General features: G+C 37.5%; 1 protein-coding gene across 1 annotated transcript in view; it reads left to right on the top strand.

Moving 5' to 3' along the window:
* LOC138201961 (protocadherin-15-like) overlaps window positions 1–22532 on the top strand; it is a 169400-nt gene that overhangs the window by 80019 nt on the left and 66849 nt on the right. The window contains exons 17-23 of the mRNA XM_069155579.1: window positions 2322–2454; window positions 3111–3190; window positions 5700–5793; window positions 10372–10500; window positions 19894–20013; window positions 20178–20363; window positions 21241–21477. Coding sequence (XP_069011680.1) covers window positions 2322–2454; window positions 3111–3190; window positions 5700–5793; window positions 10372–10500; window positions 19894–20013; window positions 20178–20363; window positions 21241–21477 — 979 coding nt within the window. The remainder of the gene's footprint in view (window positions 1–2321; window positions 2455–3110; window positions 3191–5699; window positions 5794–10371; window positions 10501–19893; window positions 20014–20177; window positions 20364–21240; window positions 21478–22532) is intronic.

Below are 22532 nucleotides of genomic sequence, written 5' to 3'. Positions count from 1 at the left end.
AGTTTGAATTGTTTAAATAAAACACTGGCTTTCACTCTCTCTGGCAGCTTACATTTTCCATCCTTTATCTATTTTTTTATTTATTTATTATTGTGAACGTAAACAGATTTTGTGGGCTATTGTTTAGACTCGAGGTTCTTTGGCTTTTTCAGTCGATGAACCAGTTTGAGTGGAGTTAATCTCTCCTTTTTCCCCACGCTGAAACTCTGCACTCTCACCAAGTAGGAACAGAAACCCAATCCCTGCGGTTTATTACCCTGAAATTCAGAATGAAAAAAACTGGAAATGGGAATAGTACAAAGCTTTTTTTTTCTACTCTGTAATGAAATGTTAGTATTACCTGATTTGACCAAGCTTTACACTATACTTTATAAATTAGTGGTGCCACTGCGCCAGTGAAACAGCCAGAGCTGGAGGCATTATGTTTTCAAGTTGTTCACCTGTATGGGCGTACATACGTCCATCTTGTTCTTGCTATATATCAAGAACATCTGGAGGGGATTTCTTCAAACTTGGCAAAAAGATTGACTTGATACCAAGGATGAACTGATTAGATTTTGGGGGTTAGAAGTCAAAGGTCAGGGTCACCATGACCTCGTGTTTTTACCCTTTTTGTGTATGCGATCTCTTGGGAACGCTTTGATGGGCCTTCAAATTTGGTACAAATGTTCACTTCGCCTCATGGATGAACTGCATGGATTTTGTTGATCACAGGTCAAAGGTCAAGATCACTGTGACTTCCCGTCCCGTCCTATCTGCCAATTCCATTCTTGTGAACGCAATATGTCAGGTGAAAAAATTTCAATCAGTATTTCCCACAGCCCGAGATGAAGCCGCAAGTGTATTCTTTTGTCCAACCAACAGTCCACAACCAAAAGAATTAATTTATAATTATAAAGGAGGCCAAACATTTCCACATTTAAAAAGTGGGAATTATAACATTTAAAAAAAAAAAAATTCATTAAAAAATTACTTCAAGGGATCAATTAATTAATAAGCAAAATAAGTTGCCAATTAATTTTCTGTCCATTAAACAGCTGACTTAACGTTGCACCTCTACTTCTCGCTCTCTTGCATGTTGTTAATTTGGAAGGGTGCATTCAGGACCTTAACTTATCGAACATATAATTTGTGTAGCTGGGGTCGGTGAATTGGTCTTTAAACATAGGTAATTAAATCTTTTCAGGAAAACAAACTGGGACACAAGCTATTTAGAGTACAGGAAATAAACGACTCTTACATTAATAGGTTTTTACAGTGACATGCTGTTTTGGAACAAGTGTTAGGTTGATTAAAAACGTGTGAATACAGCTTATTAAACAGCCAAAGCTGTTTATCAGAAGGGAGGTAAAACTGTATAATTAAGACTTAATTTCACAAAATGAAACAATCTACTATCAAATACAACTATAAAAGCATTTTCTCATGTAATTCTCTTTTTTCTGTTACCTAATCTTTAACATATTTTGTCTACTTCTATAAAAACCCATATTTATGTAATTCCTACTTGAAATATTGAAGTTTCCACAGTTTTACTCAACCATGTTATATACTGTATATATCATTCCATTCATTCCTAAATGCAGCTCTTTACATGTACAAAACCCTTAACAAGATACATTTTAACATTATATTAAAATTGCAGGTGTTTTAGGGCAGGGCTAAAGATTCAGTATGAATTCAGATTCTGAAAGTCTATTATGCTACACTGCACAAGGTTCATAATACTGCATAATAAAGGGAATGGTAAAGGGTGATATATTACTGCCATAACAAGACAGTGTCATTCTGTGTAGACATGTTTTTATTAAAATGAATGAAAAGAGAAATAAATTATTTCTCCTGGTAAAACATCACTACGCTCTACATGAATGAATGATTGAAACAGCAGCAAATGCTTGTTGGAATACACAATAGAGATTTAAGCTCTGCGAAGAGACTTTTGTTAAAGCCCAGCAGCAAAGCACTATCTGGTCTCTTTGTCACTCACACTGTTGTTGACTTTATGCACTTATTGATTAGTTAAACACAACATGAAGTACAAAGACACAAACACTGGCCAGCCACTCTTAGCTTAAATACTGGGCCACTCACCCTCCCTAAAACGTCTTCTTCCCCTCACTACCCCATTGTGCTTCCCCGCAGCTCTTCTCTTCCTCCCCTTCTCCTCTCATCTCTCCCTCATGTTCCTCTGCTGCTATTCCTCATTTATCTACTTCTCTGTTAAAGGCGTTTTCTCTCTGTTCTTGTACTATCCCTGTCTGTCCTGGTTGCCTTATCCCATTCTCTTTTGTCTTTTCACCTTGTCTCCCTCTCTGTAGGTCATCCATTACTACGGTCTATATTGAAGTTTTGCCCCCAAACAACCAGAGCCCTCCTCGTTTCCCCCAGCAACAATACAACCTGGAGATCAGTGAGGCTATGAGAACTGGAGCTACGCTGCTTAATCTGCAGGTTCAATCAGGCTCTCTCTGTCTCACACACACACACACACACGCACACACGTTATATACCAGTGGTTATCAACCCTTTTCATCAGCTGTTACATCTACCGCCCCTTAAAGATAAACTCAGGTAGCTGACACTACATAAGCAACCCATTAGGTTTGAAATGTATAAACTAAATTTTATAAAATCATATATTGCCACAATAATTTGTACAGTTACATTTTTCACTGTCAGGATAGTAGAAAGTGGATGTTCTAAATGCTTGTCCATAACACTTAGCTACATTTTTTTCATCACTTTTTGCTATTGCAACCATTTGTACGTTACATTTTTGACAGATTATTTATTTGCTTATCAATTATTTGAAAGCCGTTTACAAACGTATAATGATTTCAACCATTATTTATCGCTAACTAGTTGGAGTTTTTTGGTTTGTGTTTTAGCTAAATGTTTAAATTTTCCTTAATTGGTGAACAGGGGTAACAGCTGACTCAATCAGTTCATATACTTTATGTCTGTATATAAATACTCTCTCGCAACTACAGAAGTACTTCTTGGGGTATAAGTAACTATGAATCACCGCCTGTATACAACATATCTGCAGAGGAGAATTTTCTAATGGACAATAAGAGTATATGGTTGCCTCTCTTTTTACTGTTAAGGCAGTGGATCGGGAGCAGGACCCCATAACCTACAAAATCCACAGCGGAGACGCCAATGGACATTTTGCACTACAGCAGAAGTAAGCGTGCGCACGGTTCTTGTTTTGGATTGAATGTGTGGCGCTTGTTGAAGTTGATATTTTCAAAAATGTCAGCTTTTTCTTACTTTTTTGAGAACTGTATTTTTGCTTTCTGATCCTAGTTCCTAGAAATATGTAGATATAGTTTGTGTGTGTGTGTAATTGTGATGGAAAGCAGTTGAAATTATATCAGGGCCTCAACTCTGTGAGGGCTTCCCCTAAACACACCCATACTCTCTCCCATGTGCACACATTCTCACACACTCATACATAAAGACTCTGAGGGGTTTTGTTGTATTTATTCATTTATTGCTCATTAAAAATTTATTTTTGATGCTGTGGTGAGATCCTATTTACATTTCTAGGTGGAGGAGAAGAGAAAGAAACAAAAGAAAGTGTAGTGACAGACTGCAGGAGGAGAGGCAGAATTATTAGGGTGGGGGCAAAAAGGATAGAATGAGAGCAAAGGGTTGGAAAAGGAGATAAGAAAGCATGTTAGGGATAGAGTAAAAGTTGAGAAACAAAATGTTAGACGGAGAGAGCTGGGAAGGAAACAATGAATAAGAGTGACAGACAAATGAGGAATTAAAAGCACAAAATAAAAAGACTAAGAAAAGAAGCCCGTTGCACAGAAATCCATAACAGATTCAAATTAACTGAAGAGCTTTCACTGGCTTTCTAGGAATATTTGGTCTATTGTGTTGGACATCTTGAAATCCTCCAACACATGCCAAAATATTTCAGTGCCTCAGCAGTGTTTTCTCCTTTATGGTACTGTGAGGACCAGCCAAGTTTTTTTTTTTTTTCTTTCCCACTGCACAAGTGCAGTATGCCATGCAGCTTATACTGGAACAGGGTTTTTTTCATGGGTTTTGTGCAGAATTTGTCTTAGTTAATCTAGAGCAGATCTGGTATTTTTTTAATCTTTTATTTGGCAAGGTGGTTGGCATTGATGTAACAAACACTCATGGCCAAATATTTGGGAGTACGTAAATACAGAAATGAAAGGGCCAGCATTAGGATGCAATGCAAGCAATGAGGTTGTTTTTTTTAAATAATTGATCTTGGCTTCACCCTGAACAATGGGATTTACTGTGGGCCCTCCACACATCGTAGCAGATGTTTTTTTTTTTTTTTTTCAAAGCAGTCAGCATGTGAGGGAAAAACCGTCAAAATTTGTGGCACAAATATGAACATAAGACTGTGTGTGTATATGTTCATGCCTGTGCACGTGTAGATGTGTATTTGCACACTTTTTTTTAATTACCCATGAATATACATGATCTGTCTTTTAGTTAGTTTAAAACAGCTTCACATCTTTCTCTTGGTGGGCCACTTAACATCTGCCCACACACAGTTTCTTGTGCATCTGCACACACATCCCAACACACTATCTGGCGAAAATGTGCATTTTAGATAGTTTTTAATTTGTGAAAGTAGATCAAATTGAAAACACTTCCATCATTATGTAAATTTTCACTGGAAAATAAAATAATGAAAACAAAAAGTCAATCAGTGCCAACGTCAAAGATTTTTCCCTTGATTGGTCTGAGGTTCCAGACAGGATGTACTGGATCTGATGTTATAGAGTACATTTTTACATATGCTATAATCATTTGCTCTTAAATTCTACATTTCTCTTTGCTTCAGTTTGGACATTTTTTATTGAATTGCATTCATGGAGTAAGTCAGTCGTGAGTTCATGCATTACGTTAAATATTCACATGCTGTGAAAGAAAATTAAAGAATCTAGTTTCTTGTCTTTTGGATTTCTTACTGTTTGGCATCATTCGTGATTACATAAGGGTTACATTATTTACCAGTAAATCCATATATTGATGTTTTGCTATTGGCCAGTGAAGTATAATGTAGTTTGTATTTGATAAGAAATTAATCAGTATTAAAACTGAGAGATGCTCATGCTGCAGTTTTAAAACATTTATAAACTTTCAATTCTCTGAAAAGACTGTTGTCTAAGAATAGGGTGTTTAATAGTGCATCTCTGTCTAAGCCATTATACCAACAGCACCCAAGAGGGCACTCTTTAATGTCATTGTGGGTGAAGTGATGGGCATGAGGTGCCATCTGCATTAGCAAAGTACCCATAATCACAATAAAAATACTCTTCTGGGTGTTAAGGCTTTTATGCCGTGCAACTGTCTGAAAAGTCGTCTCCAGTTTCCAATTTATCCCCCTGTCAGTAGTCTACGTGTTGAAACTACTGACAAATAGCTGTAAGTATCAGCGTAGGAGTGATTAACACGGTTGGCGGTCAACAACTTATGGACCAAAACTTTTCATGACATCAGTTTTTTGGGGTATAAAAACCAAAGTTTACTGTAGTATACTTTGGTATTCTGTTCTTCCAGGTTTAGTCCAGTCCTGTTTTTTTTATTTTTTTTATTATTATATTTCTTATTGTATTCTGTCTTATAGTTTCCTGTTCTGATCTTTTTTTAAACTTATGTCGAGAGGGTTAACCAGAACTCTGTGTTTTCTCTTTCTCCAGTTCAGGGTTTTTGTTCCTGGACAAGCCTCTGGACAGGGAGTCTCAGGATTTTTATACCCTGGTGGTCACAGCCTCAGACAGACACCCCGATGGAGTAAGAAACTCAGCTGCACCACACATATTAACTGGTTGTCCTTACTTGAGTTGTTTCAGATCCCCAGTGGAATTAAACAGAATGGCTGCCAGAAAGGATTCTGAATCCTTCACAGGGAAAAGACACAAACAACAGCTGTGGTGTTTCATGAAAAGAGGGATATTTTTTGTAAATACTTGTCATTTAGTAACAATAATGACAAGCAGATAAATACATAAACAGCAAATATGAATAGATTAAGTTTAAGCTAGACCAAGTAGGACTCAATAGTGGTCCACTGACTTTTTTAATTGGCCACTGATAAGACCAGCTTCTATCTTTATTAGATCACAATTTTCTCAAAGTAATTGTAATCCCAGTTCTTTTATCTAGAATGAATACAAAAAAAAAAAAAAAAAAAAAATTCCCCTCGGGGATTAATAAAGTATATACCTACCTACCCCTACATCTGTTCAGCCCCACACCTCACACACTTAAAGAAGCTCTTCAGTAACACCCTCCAAAGGGAATTAATTAGCATGATGTTTTGTTGTTGGGGTGAGGAAACTGAACTTTTTGTAATCTATAGTATAGTCCTGCTAAAACACAGTTGGGGACTATGGAGCACAAAAGTTTAAGAAAGTAATTTTCTGTCCCTTTCAAACCAGGTAAATACTATCGCATTTCCCACGTCACTCCATGATGGCAGGCTTTTTACTCCACCAACCAGCTCTGAGTTTAAAAACCTGAATTAATGCTTAAATCTACAAAGTGGCAAAAATATCTTCTTTGGATGTTTTTACTCAGCTACACGAGCTGTTTTTCCAGGTTAAAGAAGTGTGTGCCTTTGCTCACTTTTTCAATTAATCACAGGTCACCAGAGTCACTTTCTCCATGTCTCTCTGTGTTCTTCTCTTCTTCCCTTCTTTTAAAAATCTCCCATTTTCTTTCCCATGAAAGTCAAATGAGGACATTGGATGGAGTCCCCCTGCTCTTCCCTCCTACCTTCTTCTCTGTTCCTTTAGCTTTCATCAGTTTCCCGTTCTTGTTTCTCCTCTTCATCCATCAATTCATTAGTCTAGAATTAAAACATTCCTCCTTCTACTACCACATGTCAATTAAAACAAAAGATAAAGTTTACGATCCCTCTGAGGAGAGAAAATGCTGATTATAATACTGTGACCTTCTCTCACACACAGCATCACACACATTATGAAGGGAAGCAGCAAGTGGGAGGACGTTAGAGAGAAGGAGGAAGGGAGAGAGATGTGAGAGGTGTTCAAGGGGCTGTTATTACCTTTACAACTGCTCTGTGTGTTCATACACAAGTCTTGATAACTACACACTCACACTTGTTCAGCCATATACTTAGTCAATTACTCTCTGGGATCTTGACAATTAGTGTATTCTCTTTGTGTCCTAAGGGTTCCGAAGTCAGAAAATGGCTAAAAGTATTTTGGACATTTTTCTGCTTGACACTTCATTATATTTTGAACGAGAGGAAAAAAAAGAGTGGAGCGTTGTGAAGAGAGAGAGAGAGAGAGTGAGAGAGAGAGAGGATATACAAGAGGAATGGTTTCAGCTGCAGAGAGACAGAAGGAGAGACAAGGAAAGAAAGAAATAGAAAAAGGAAAAGAGAAGATTGGAGTATAGTTGCCTTATCCAGGCCCATTAATCAGCATCACCCAAAAGGCCTTGGGTTGTCTTCATATGCACACACACACACGCACACACACAGACGCACGCACACACAGACGCACGTACGCACGCACACACACACACACACACACACACACACACACACACACACACACACACACACACACACAGCCGTTTGTGTCCTATATTATTAAATGTCCTGTTGTGAGAGTGTCAGACTACAAAGTGCCTAATTGGCTATTTGGCCAGTGAATCCATCATCGTGCCACAGATTGAGGACCCTACAAGTTGGTTCAGTAAAGCAGCTCCACTGTAAGGACACTGTACATTGTAGGTTACAGTTGAAAATTTGGTGCAGGACAGTGTGCTGTCATCAGATGCTCACTATTCAGTTAAAGAAGCAGCTTTCACCATCAAATATTGTGTGCATTAGAGCTGATACTTTACGCATGTGAAAATGGCTTTACTTAGTGGGTTAAACAACAAGGCAGGGATTAAAAAAAAAACATATGTTGTAAGTAAATAACATGAAAAGACCAAAATGTGTACATTCCTGTCACAATGCTTTCCAACATCTGTGTGACAGTCAGCTCCATGCCCATTCATTCCCACAAAAGAGATAACTTTTATAAAAACAGGTCACAAATGCTGTAGTTTCATCAATGTAAACTGTTTAGTCTAAAAAAATACCTATGTTTTTCTCCAAACACATTCTTCAATTCATAAGATTAGTGTTATCACATATGAGCCATGACATTGCATATCGTTGCACCTCCAAAAATGATACAGCTGAACCCTTTAGGAATATGCCGTCTCCAGGGGTTGTTAAGGTTTGGCAGGTGGGCACAATATTGGTGAGATAATAAACTCTGAGGTGTGCAACTATTGAAAATTGATGTGCTTAGGGACCCCAGTGCCAAACTGAGCTGACTATCGCTTTCTTTTGTGTCTGTCTGTTTGTGTGTTTGCCAGTGTTGCTCACAGCCTGCCTTTTCCTCATATCAGAGCTCCTTCTACTTTGCAGGCGTATATTGGCATTCAGATAAACTGTTTTGTCAACTGTGAACTCTTAATCTCAAATTACTTGCATCACCATGTGCTCTGCCAACCTCAATAGCCTATTGTCACCGCTCTGATTGTCACTCTCCCCCGCTCACACCCACACTCGTGGCTTTTTTCATCCCGCTGTTGTAAATCGGTTAGCTCGCCCTCATTCTCCTCATCCTCTCAATTCGCTTCTTTAAAAGTCAAATCTTGGATGATTCTCTCTTCCACTCAATGATAGTCAAATTAAGGAATTTGTGACCTCCTAGCAACCTCTCTCTCTGTCTCTCTTCTGCCCTTACTTCCTTATTTGGTGGCGTTTACTGTCAAACAAATTAGTGACATTTTCTTTAAAAATGTACTTTTAATTCATCTCTTACAAATGCTTCAGTTACATTCATTTCCCATTTTTGTTGACAAATTGAAGAATTTACGGTTTACATTCCCAACAAGTATCAAATCCGACTTTTACATCCATTCACCAATAATTGCTCACATCTGAGAACTCATGTTTTTCTGAGACATTCTCCTCAGAATAAGCACTCATTTCCAATCCTTCAGCAAAAATGCATCAAATTCATTTTTGTTTATTGTTGTTTTTTTTTTTGTTTTTTTTACAAAAAGCACATCATTTTTTGGGTGGTTTGAGTAAACCCCCCGAGGCCAACAATTCCAAGGAGTTAGCTGCATCTCTTTCACACATGGTTAAAGGCTGATTAACTCAGTCTTGACATTGTCTTTTTGACCCTCGGCTACTCGTCGAAAGTACATTTTATAATTTTCTTCATTATTCATATCTTATGAACCCTTAACACTGACCAGGCCAAATACGGGCCAAGTTCCTTCACAAGGCCGTTTTTTTGATTGCCATCGGCTCATGTGGGATTATTGTTTGAAAGCACAAATCCTCACAATTCTAATTGGAAACCATTTTAAAATTGTAATACCAGAACGACAATAGTAACAGCAGCAGCAAAAATTCCTTACTTTGTAATACGATTGTATGCACATGGGAATGGACATTTTAAGCAAAAATACTTTTTGATATTCACTGGAAACTATTTTTACCTAACAAAGTTACAGTAGCTTGGTAGCAACATCTTTTCCTTCTCCTCCTTTTGTTGCTTAATAGCAGTTGGCAAAAAGCTTTTAGGTACATTTCTGCCACCTTTTGGCTTTACAAATGCATTACTACTAGCTGCCACTAAAAGCAGAGAATGGTATTTCTTAAAGACAAGGTGAAAGTCACATAAACTATTTAAAAAGGATGAACTATAAATTATTTAATGACTATAAATTAATTCAAAGACCATGACCCATCCGGTGTACACAGTAAAATGGTAGTTTCTCACATTTTCTGTTGTGAGGGCAAATACTTGTTAAATCATTATATGCTGCACACTGTTTTCATCGTAAGAGTCCATCAAACTGATTGCTTCCGAGCTTTTAGTCTTAGTAAAGACGAACTATGTTAACACAAATATACCTTTTAACATGGCAAGAGAAGGCATAAAGTGGACCAACAGTGAACAGTTTTTTTTGGGTTTTTTTTTTTTTTTTTTTTTTTTTAATCTATTTTTAGAGTGAGTAGTTGTTACAAGCACAAAGAGATGGGCAGCCAGAGTGCAGCTAATTAGCAAGAAAAAAAAGGTCTCTTTAGTTTGTTATATAAAATAGCGGGGTTAGCAAGAGGGACAAATGGACTGAGATGTTGAAATAAAACCTCTGTGAAATGTGAAAATAGATTCCTCCTGTGTACTTTGATAATTACTCCCAGAAAGGACTAAATGTTCTGACATCAGTCAGATGTTTTTGAACTGGCTAGAATAATAACACAAACTTTTGTGTGTGTGTGTGTGTGTGTGTGTGTGTGTGTGTGTGTGTGTGTGTGTGTAGACCTCCACTGCGACGGTGAACATTGTGGTGACAGATGTTAATGACAATGACCCGCTGTTCAATTCTTCACTGCCAGTGAACCTCACCGTCACCGAGGAGCAGGATCACGCCTACGTTGGACAGGTCAAGGTAGGAGGATGCACACACACATACACACTCTAAATCATGTTGAGACGCAGCCAAAATGCGCAATCTCCTCTCTCCCACTCCATCATCTCACTTCTCCCTACATGGTTTTAGATACATCTTAATGTCCTCACTGTAATTCATGTTTGCGTGACCAGGTATGATACCAGCATGTTTATGTGTTTGTATGCTAATTACATTTTTGTGTACTTTTCTTTGCACACACACACACACACACACATACACATTAATTTACTGGAGGCTCAATCTAACCATGACTACTTCTTGTCTAACCCAAACCTTATCATCACCTTTAAAATGCAATCACTTGTAAAGGGAGGCAGGTCCCCACAATGTGACTTTATAAACAGATTAATGTCTGTGCAACATCAGTAATGCAGTACACACACACACACACACACACACACACACGCATTCACGCACAAAGATTCACAGAGGCTCTAATTAAATTCAGTTCTTCTAATCTTTTCCAATGGAGACCAAAGATCACTAACATAACTCTGTGAACCGTTGTAACTTTGTAAATAACACTTTACACTCCGTTATTATGCTTAGAGGACTTTGAGTGCATATTGCAACTTTTGGTAAAGCAATGACTTATTTGAAAAGGACAGTATTTTTGAGAAAACTCATTATGTGATTGTTTGATCCACAGTTTTTGTTTTTTTTTCAATTTACAGAACCATAAACTATTATTTTCATAAGCATACTAATTGGACCAAACAATAGCAGCTGAAAATTTAAAACATACTATACTGAACAAATTCTAAAGTTAGACTTTGCATTACAGTGGTTGGCAGGATTTTTTGATGTTTGGATAATTTTTTCATTTTATTCCCCAGAAGAGAGTTGATTTTCACAAAAAATATTGGTTATATCCCCTGTATTCAGTCCAGTCTGTGCTGGAAAAATGTTAAATATCAGAGGCCAAAAATGGATCAAACTGTCAAAGCCAAAAAAAAGTTAATAAATTCAAATCTGAAATTAATTTAATTTAAAGGAAAAAAATGCAAAACATTAAAAAAAATTGTGGGATGTGGTTTACCTGCATCAGCACCCTCTCTTCCACTTACCACAAAGAGTCCCAGACTTGTTCCAGACCTATTAACTGACTTATGTATCTCCCAGATGGGGGCATGGATAAATCTGACACTTTGATATGCTCTGATCTTTAAATATGCTCCCTTGGATGCATGCTTGCTTGGATCTACTCCAAGCTTAATTCATAGCCTTTATACACCAGTGTCAGGGGGTCTTTGATCAGTCTGACGCTTTGCCAGGTTCTAAATGTTAATCATGCTTCTTTGGTTCAACACTAGAACTTCTCCTGAGATAAATATATGGCCCTTGTACACCCGTGTCCAGGATTTTGAAAAAGTCATAATTTTAACAGCTTCCAAACTGAAAAGTTCAATATCTTTTTTCATTTTGTCCATTGGGCACAATTCCAAACTTGTAAATCCACCCTTATCCATAAAGAGGACATTTTATCCCAAGCATTCCAAATTTTAACTCTCACTCAGACCTTTGGGCACGGTCCAAATTCAACATCCAAAACCCCATCCTAATCTGTAGAGAGGGCACTTTGGTGTATTCCAATCCTGAACTTCCTCCCTTTCAAGGACCTTTGGAATTATTCCAAACCAGAACAGACGGTGTGATCCCTCAGCGGGCTAAACAAGGCACGACTTTGGGCCTCATTCCAAACCAGGGTCCGTACCTGTAGGTATTAAACAGATTTCTGGAAGAATGAATAGACCTGACCTTGGTTTGCTGATGCTAGTAAGGTAGAGAGAGATGGGGGGCTGAGGGTTGGGGGGATGCTTGGGTGACAGAGAGAAATGAGTGGAGGAAGAGGTAAGAGAGATGGAGAGAAAGAGGGGTGATGACAGAGCGATAGGAGTACGGCTGCATTCTCGATATAACTTTCATGAGTCTAAGATATGGTTTCTATTTTAAAGAGAAAAAAAAGCAGTAGAAAAACGAAGACTGAGTTAATTCACAGAGTGTCATCTGACCATCAAAGATAAAATTGTAGGAGGTAAATACAATATTTGTATTGTTAAATAAATTTAAAAAAAAAGAAAAAAAGAAAGAGTACATCATAAATTAGTAAATTATTGCTATGACTTCTGGATTTGGAATGGTTGGACGGTGTTGAATACCTTTTAGTAACCCGGCAGTTTAACTGACTTCTATCACGGAAGTGTTTGTTTGTTGTTATAAATGAATTAAACTAGTTAAAAAGAGCAACAGTTGAACCTCAGCCAAAGAGATTAGAGCTGTTAAAGAGGACTTAGATATAGTATCTAAATAGAAACAACCAGTAGCCTCACTACATGCAGGACAGCTGCAGGGAGAAGAGAAGAGAGAACACCCGACAGGAAATACGACCAAAGCCGCACAGAAAATAAAGAAATGTGAGGAAGTCACAGGTAGTAGTGAGAGAGGCAGGAGGAAGAGAGCTTATCTCCGCTGGACAGACAGTTTGAAAATAATACAGTATAGAATGCACTGTTCTCTCTGTTCTTGAGATGGACAGAAATCAATGAAAAGTTCCCCTTTACATTTCAAAAGTTGTAAGGATTATAAAGCTCTGGGCTGAGCCCTCTATCCCTTTGTGTTCAACTAGATGTTCCCCAGCAAGGAAAACTCTTTCTATTATGATTTTTTTATATACACAGAGGTTTTATATTTGTTAAACTTTGACAGAGTTTTATTTCCATGAGAGCATCAGAATTTAAAGTCTATGGATGAAACGGGACATCTTGGATGTGTGGGTTTGAGGGTGATGGAGGGGACATGGAAGTAAAGCTGACAAATATTTTTTGGCTCACGAACGAGGCAATCAATTTTCATTTAACTTAGAGGCCGCCATCTTTGAGTCCAGTTGTCATTCATGATTATATCTGCAGTATTTAAGTCTACTTTAAGATTTCAAAAAGATAAATTTGTCATTTCTATTATATAGTGGAAGATGGAATCAAGTTCCTCTGAATTTCGGAATATTTTAGAGTAATTTGAAAGTAGTTTTCAGGTTAACGAATCTTAGGATGCCACTCCATCATATAGAGGCTGCAATAGTACCACTTGCCCTTTATGTTTATCTTTTGAAATTCCTGCCCAATCAGCATGGCATAACATTATACATAACTTGAAAATCAAATAAAGTTTTATATCAAGCTAGCCACACATCAGCGAACCTCTTGATAGGTTTACAGTTTGTTTTTTTCCCTCAGCTGTGGAGTTTGGCGGGCCTATACCATGGAGGACTTGGAGGCTTTTCTTGTCTTACAACAAAACACCAGATGATTTTTTTTTCCAGATTTTTTTTTTTACACTACACTGTAAACCTCAAACTGGGGAATGAATCAGTGAAATCACTTGCTGCAGTTGTTAACTGGAAAAAAAAGCAGTCTGTTGGCTGTTCGTGGACATGATTGCCTGTCCCTGCAGCATGGTGGAAAACTTTCTGTTGTTCATTGAAATGTGCTGCACAAAACTAGCTTGACTTTTCTTTGTAAATCGGTTTAAAGTGAATCATTAAAAAAAAAAAACACCTTTAAAGGAAAAACTTTTAGAAAAGTAGCGCACATCGATCCCTCTTCACTGTTTTTACTCTCTTCATACGAGAACTATGGTGAATCCATTATTTTATGTAGTGTTTCAATATAGAAAATAAAGCCAATTATGATGAGTGGAAAACGTATGTGTATCACCATAAATATATTAGCTCTTCATTAACATTACCATCCAATTTATCATGTTGCAACCATAATTTATCTGGTGACCTTTTGTGGGGTTCCCGTCCCTCAGGATGGAGAGCCACTTCTCTAAACCATGTACACAGAATGTAACAAAGTAGTAAAACATGTGCAAATACATTTTATTTGTAAATTAATTTGGATGTGCGTGTGTTTCCCCTGCAGTAAATTACAGTTTACTGAGTGACTCTACAACAAACTATGAAGTTCATTTCAGGTGCAGCATGTTGCCTGATGAAAAATAGAGCTGAAAGGAAGAACTAACAGATTGAGAAGCAATCACAAACTCACTACCAGACCATGTAGGGATTAGAGTAGTAGCAGTGGCTTGTCTGTATGTGTAACCCACTTAGTAAAGATCCCCACACTGTTTCAATACCTGTCTATATGTTTTATTAGTGCAATGAAAGAACCAGAAACTCAGGCACAGATTTTAAAAATACTTTCAGTAATTCTGTTTCAGTTGCAGGTACTTCAAAAAAGAGGAAAGCTGTAAGAAAGGAGACATGAGCACCTGCACAGAAAAAGGCAGAGCGAGTGATTGTAGAGATCGAGTGCATATTTCAGGTTTCTATGGGCTTTTTTTTGAGTCTGTGTGTGTTGAAAGCCACAGATGTAAGGCAGCTGAGACATTAATTGTATTGTGTTCCTGGCTTTTAACAGTCTGACAATGTAATTATGCCGAGAACTGTGAGAAAGACAGTGAGGGAGGGATAAGACACGAGCACAGAGAATAAAGGCGAAGGGATAAAGGCAGAGAAAGTCACACACACACACACACACACACACACACACACACACACACACACACACACACACACATGTACACACACCCTCTACAGTACCTAACTCCAGGAACTGCAGTCATCAATACGTTTGACATCAAGCGATTAATCCAACCTGCTTCTTCTTCTTTTTTTTAAGGATTTAATCCAGTCTCCAATTCAGTGCTATGACAACTTTACTATAGGCAGCTTGAAGGAGGGTTTTATGGAAAGTAATATTTCCCTGTCATATATTAAATATTTGCACTTTTTATATTTTTTTCATCTTATATGTCAGCAGGAGAAAATGTATCCCCATTTATCTTTTTTCCAGTTTTTTTCAGTTCACTTGGCTGACGTCACAGAGGTACATTTTTCATGTCAAGATTAAACTGATAAAATTACAGCACATTGGACTGTGATGTTCAGCAATTTCTGCAATTTGAAATTTATGTGAAAGAATATGTGAAGACAGTCAAGGGCTCTGAATACTTTGAATGTACATTCACTGCTGCTGGCAGCATGAAAATGTGCCTCAAAGAAAAGGTTTTACATTTCTGGCGAAATACAGTTGTTTGCCTTCTTGTCAGGAGATGGAAGAAAAGATTGATACCAGTTATTTGTCTAATATATATAAGGCTGCAGACAGATTTAGGTTAGGTTCGCATAAAGAATGGAAACGCAGAGAAACGGCAAGCTTTGCTCTGTTGAAAGGTGGAATACTTCACCTACCAACACCTTCAAAGCTCACTGTTACATCTTGGGGAAAAAAATGACTATACCTGTGTCTGAAATCACTTCTTTGGTCACTTTGTCGGGCTCCAAATGGAGGTTTTGGACGATTACTAATTATCATCATTTTGTATCATCACCTTCAGCTGTTGAGGCATTTTGCCATCTGTAAAATGTATCACATTGCATTGTGGGATTGTTGGCAAAAAGCAGTGTACATGCCATGGATACTACTGGACATGAGTGTTCGGTTGATGTCTCTAAACTAGTCGAGCTGAGAAATAGTCCTGTAAACCACCCAAAATGCCTCATTATGTGTTAATTACGGAGTTTTAGGTCATGTTCATGTCATATTGGAGTTATTGTAGTTATAGGTTTCTGACTTGGGATACACGTCAGAATAAAAAGTCATTATTGGTTCTGGGGAATTTTTGTGGGTGGAACAAATGGGCTAAAACTGACATTAGGGTGGTTTCACCAACTCCCAGCTAAAAAAAAGTGCGAAATAAAACACTGAATTTGAAAAAGTAATGATTTAATTAATTCATTTATAACACCACATGGATTTAAATATAAACCTACTGAATGCACAAACACTTCACGTCAACTTTCTCTGTTTTAATTTCCACAAAACTTGCATTGTTTTCTTTACTTCAATTTTTTTTTTTCTCTCTCTCGCTTCTCTCCTTTCTTACTTTCTCTCTCTCGTATGTTTCATTTGTTCTCTCCCTTCTGGAAACAAATCAAGATAATCACCCGAAAGCTGGACGCTCCATTAAATTTATAACACAGTTTTACCCTCAGGTAGTGATGAATCACTGAATACAAATCACATCAAGAGGACTTCATTTCTCTCTCTTACACTGGCAAGTCTGGGTCTAATTTCCACTAATTCTAATAGTACTGTGTGAGATACATTGAAACTTTAATGATCCAAAATTGGAGAAACAGGCAAAAATAAGTCACTGCAACAGCAGGTAGTGACAGCAGTCCAGTGATTAAAGAGGAGTGTAAATATGATTTCAGTAATGGGGGTTGGATCAACATTTCAGTCGACAATGTTGATTATTTCACAAAAATAGTTAGAAGCCGTTAAATTATGATATATAGACACAAAGAAAATCACAATGCATTATTTTGGTGTTAAAAACGCATCTTTAAGGTCTATTTACATACTTTTTAATGAGTTTTCAAACTTTTAAACTTGCATCTTAAAATAATGTTTCCATTACATGCCTTTTTGTTTTGACATTAATTCAGTGATCCAGCCTTAATTGTTTTCCCTCTGCATTTGTATATATTCACATCACATTTGAAATTCAGCTGATGTCAGCATTTTCAGCTGATGACGTCTTCCCTTCTGTGTTGAATTGGCAAGCTCCCCCTATATACACCTTATACTGAGTGTTCTGTTCAAGTAGGTTTCAGGGAAATATCCTAGGCTTTTGCTCACATCTTCAGTTTTCTTTGCTGTGATTGTAGTCTAGAAACCGTTTGCACTAACATTTTCTCAGCCTCTCTGAAGGGCGGACTAATCAGCGACTAATGTCTGTGGCTAAGTGCCATGTCGTTGAAGTCAATCGTTTTTTTTTTTTTTTGTAAAAGTGATTGCAGCAACAGTAGAGTTTTGACGCATATTGTGGTCAATGCTGATTGGTTAAAGGCTACTCCAATAGTTTCAAAATTAAACAGAAGTCGACGCCCAGTAGGGTGCAACGACTGAAAATGAGTTTCTGTGGAATGTGGTCGGACCAATAAATTCACACAGTGAATTTAGGTGTGGTAACAGCAAGCCAGAAGAAGTGCACTAGATTTATTCTCTGCGTCCCACTGCTTTGGCTAAATTGTCAGCAGAAAAAAACAGCTTCCAAATTCTTCAATAAGAAATTCCTCACACCATTTCCTCAAATCCAAATTGCAGATTGATTGTACTTTGGTTAAGGATCAATTACCCATAAAACCACATACATAGACATTTGTGAGGATGTTAACACTCATGTTAGCATTTTGATCACAGCACTGCTGTGTTAAAAAGTGCAGTCAGACAGAGCCGCTAGCATGACTGTAGATATCAATAGATTTTGTCATCATTTTTAACTTTAGTGCGCAATATATCCTTGTTAATGCCATGATTTTTGCTGACAAAGTTAATGCTGAACCCTAAAACCAAGTCTTAACCTTAAACAGCCCTTTGAAGTTGTGTCAGAAAGTGAGGTCTGGTTGAAATGTTCTCACAATGTCCCAAGGTCTAAAACTCAAATTGGTCCTCACAAAGACAGACATAAAGGTTCACAGTTTTCTTACTGTTAACAACAGATATGGAGCAATTCTTTTTAACATTTACCTCAAACTTTCAAATTACATTTTTCTTTCGGGGACTTGCGTATAGTCAAAAAGCAACGTCAGCAAATCTTTACCCCGTACACACAAACACACACACACACACACACACACACACACACACACACACACACACACACCATGTTAATGTTTCCTCTGTTCTGCTCTCCTCTGCTCTCGTCTGCTCTCATCTCATCTATTTTAATGTCGTCAGAATGCTGATTGGACAAGATGAACACTCACATGGGGTGAAAGGAACACCGGCTAGCAATTTGTCACCTTCTCACTACCTTGTTTTATTAGTTGAAAGAGATGATGTGGAAAAGGAGTCAGGGTTTGACAGGAGAACAGATACAGGAGGCTAGTCAGATGAAAGAAGTGCAACAAAGGAAAAAAGGACGCTGTGCTACTTTTTTCCAAGTAAAAATTGAAACCAATGTCTCATTAACTCTGGAAAAGTTGAACAACTGGTGGAAAGTAACTTTTATTCCGGTGGACAAGTTGCAATAAAGGGAGAAAGAGAGCCGACAGCAAGGGAAATGTGAGACAAAGAGGTACAGAGAGAGAGCATATCCCTCAGGTCTGTTTTTATCACCATGTCAAATCAATACCTAAAAAGTTAGAATTTTTGTGTGAAACCAACAGACAGGAGCAATAACATGAAGAAAGAAGTAATGAAGAATAGAAGCAGGGGAGGAAGGAAGAGAGCAAGACCAACTTTTCAAACTTTTTAAAGCTTTTCTGTGGGACTTTTATATCTCAATAAATGTTAGTTACAATTCTATCCCTTGCTAAACTAATTCACACAATGCTCATTAAACTAACAGCAGCTGAATCTCTCTGTATTTCACAGAACAGAGTCTTCAAATTTGATATCTGATGAGACATTCCATCATTGGCCGGATATGCAAACTGGGCTTGCTTTGTGGACAGAGCAAACTGGCAAACTTCTGGCTTAGCCCCATGCTAATTTGAATAGGGATGAAATAATTCAATCATGCGGTTCTTCTAGATTTTGCAAATGTTATGGGACCAAATAGATCAAATTCTGATATTGAAACAAGTCCTTTTGGGGGATTTTTTTAAATTTTATTTATCCAAAGTTTTATAGGCGCTACGGTAGAGACAATGATGTAAACGCGTGTCAGTGGCGTTTTTGGAATTACTCTCACTGGCAGAAGGAGTAAACAACAGTTCTGCAATGCAGGTTTAATTAAGTAGAAAATGGATCAAATGATTTTGTGGTAACAGCACAAGGTCAAAAACACTGAGCTAATACAAATGCATTGTGGATGTGTACCAACCTGACAAAAGTTCCCTAAGTGATACTGTAAGGCAGTCATGCCATTGATAATTCTTTTGCGAGTCATTCTCTAGCATGTCTGCCTCTCACATACACACACTCCAAATCTCTCTCAATCTTGTTGATATTTAAGACGCTTCACTTCCAGAATAAAGAAAGATACTCAAATTGAGTACAGCCACTCAAACAATTTCAAATATCTTTCTTTATTCTAGAAGTGAAGCGTCTTAAATATCAACAAGATTGAGAGAGATTTAGAGTTTCATGGCTTGCATATATTCGTAGGCATATAGATGCTTGATTCACACATTTAGCTTGACTGAAAAGGATGTTCACTTTTAATTAAAACAATGATTTCCCTCAAAAGTAGTCTTGAAATGTGTTTCAAAATGGCTGATTAAAACCTTTTCATTCCTATTTCTGATCACATGTTTACTTGTATGTTGTTGTTTTTTTTCCGATTTTATTTTAGGCTACAGACCCCGATCTGGGGGCGAGTGGTCAGGTCCATTATCGACTCGTCAACCACCAGAAGCTGTTTTCCATTAATGCCACCGGAGCTATTCGAACTGCAGTGCCATTGGACAGAGAGGTCAGAGGACGTCATAGATTTGCTCTACATGAATGTCCGAGTTTGTTGCTTTCATTGCAGAACAGTCATGAGTAAACAAGCAAAACAGAGGCAATTATGACAGCATTAATATTCTTTGCAGGTGCAGTGGTGATGTTTGATCATAAATCTCTGTTTTTCTTAAGGTGAAAGGTCATTACTTTTTAATCGTTGAAGCCTGGGATGGTGCGGTGGACCCACGGAGATCCAGATTAACACTCTCTATCACCGTTCTGGATGTCGATGACAATAGCCCGAAATTCACCCAACAGACTTACAATGTCAATGTACCAGAGAACAGCCCAAAAGATACTGTCATATTACAATTAAAGGTGAGTGTATGGATAGATGGATAGGTCAATTCACAGCTGATGTTGTGCTTTTTATGATAATTTCAGTTGCTCATTGCAAAGTAGTATATTTTATAAAGTGTCTTGAAAAATGCCTGATACATCTTATAAATCTTATGAACTAGGAAGTTCCCGTGTCTAAATCAGCCCCTTTTGCAACCAAAGCATATATTTTCCAAAATACAATCAAATTTCCCAGTTTCAAAATTTGATATGCTGTCTTTGATGCTGTCTATATTCCGTTAAATATGGGTTTACATGATTTGCAAATTCACATTCTGTTTTTATTTACATTTTACACAGCATCCCAACTTTTTTTGGAAACAGGGTTGTACTTGATATACAAAACAAGTCGACCTAAGATGAATGTTCTAAGTTAATAAAAGTGCTCCAAGTCTAATTTTGATTGCTGAGGCCAGTCTGAGACTAATAATAATTTTACTTAGTTGCTTTTCTACTTCTTTTGAATGACCAAATTGGCTTAATTTTACATTCCAGTCAGCACCACAGCCGTCTAAGAAAGTCAAATATAAAAATTGAATATTAAAAAAAATTATAATTTGACAACATTTGCAAGCACCCTGTGAGTTATAGAACAATGTAAAATTGAAAAAAATGAATCTGCTCCTCAAAGCCAAACAGTTACATTAGGAAAAAAAAATAAGATATGGACCTCCAGCTGGACTTTTAAGGTTACTACCACAGGTGTTTTTGTCATTCCAGTTCAACATAGACCTACTTTCTGGTTCTACCTTCAGCACATGTAGATTCTTGTCCTCCTGGCAAATATAAAAAAATTTATTAATGATATTACTTTCCTTCCCACTTTCTCACTCTCTCCTCTATTTTTCTCCTGTAGGCAATAGACGCTGACCTCAACTCCAACCTCTCATATAAAATCAGAACTGAAGGCTTAGACCAGGAGATCACTCGGCTATTCTACATCAACCCCATGACGGGGGAGCTGTCAGTTCTCAAGGCTGTGGACTATGAGGCTCTGACTGACTCAGGAGCCACATACACGTTTACTGTGGAGGCCTTGGACAGACAGGGAACCATGCCTCCTGGACTAGCCTCTGTAACTGTCAGAATAATGGTGAGTGTGTGTCTATGAAATGGTCTCTGACTCTCAGCATAAGGACAGATAGATAAGTGAGATCAGTGAGTCACTCTTTAAGTTAAGTGTCTTCTAAGTTAAAGTTTGCCTCCAAGATAGAGACAGTGTTGCTGTCAAAAATGTTTTGGAGAAAGTCATGTTTGCTAAACAAGCTAGCCTTTTACTAGTTTGGATGCACTGATTGCAGCAGATTAAGCATCAGTGTAAGCAGCATGTTACTGTTGTAGCTGCTGCAGGTGGAGCTAGTTTGAACTACTTTATATAAAATGTTATATTCAGCGACAACAGATATATCTGAGGGATGATTACTGGGAGAGAAAAGAAGAAAAAAAAAACGAAGCTTTGATTGACAAATCCATTTTCAGTTCTTAGACTTTTTCCTCTTAAGTTTTGATTTTTGGTGATATTGATGTTATTTGATCATTTCAACATGTATTCATTATATTTTATTGTTGTTTACTGTTTCTGATCCTGTTGTATCTGGTACACTGACATTTAGGGTCCATACCGGTGCTTTCGCATCCATTAGAACATTTACTAAATGTACTCTGCCACGCTGATTCCACATTGGGAAGTTCTGACATCTGAAACTTTAAAGTTATGGAGAAATATGCTGTCCTTTTCACAGCATTTTTGTTTGCTTATTTTTCTTTGTCTCTGTCTGACAACTGTGAAACAAGTTTTAAAATCCATCATTTAGTCAGTGAATAGGAAAATTAAAACCACTGTTGTTCTGTTTCCCGCACTTTCAAACTCGCCACGGACTCGTTTTCTAGTTCTGCTGACGCCTGCTGTCATTAAAACTCAGCACTACATTTATTGTGCTGAGAGAAAAAAAAAAAAAAAATTCTAAATCCAGACCAAAGTAAAACAAAACTCTAGCAGAACATATAAGTCAGTATAAGAACTCGGGTTACGGACTGTAGTTTTTTTTTTTTAACTGAGATTGTGTTACTGTTACTTTGTTCTGTAATGTTCTCCATTGTGGAGTCCAGATGTTTCCAAACCTATGAGGAATCCACTACAGTGTGTAA

Source organism: Embiotoca jacksoni, unplaced genomic scaffold, assembly GCF_022577435.1.
Source record: "Embiotoca jacksoni isolate LCO1_2020_lvr unplaced genomic scaffold, fEmbJac1.0.p SCAF_20, whole genome shotgun sequence".
Classification (NCBI taxonomy): domain Eukaryota; kingdom Metazoa; phylum Chordata; class Actinopteri; family Embiotocidae; genus Embiotoca; species Embiotoca jacksoni.
The sequence above is the reverse complement of the archived record's forward strand: the minus strand, read 5'-3'. Positions and strand labels throughout refer to the sequence as shown.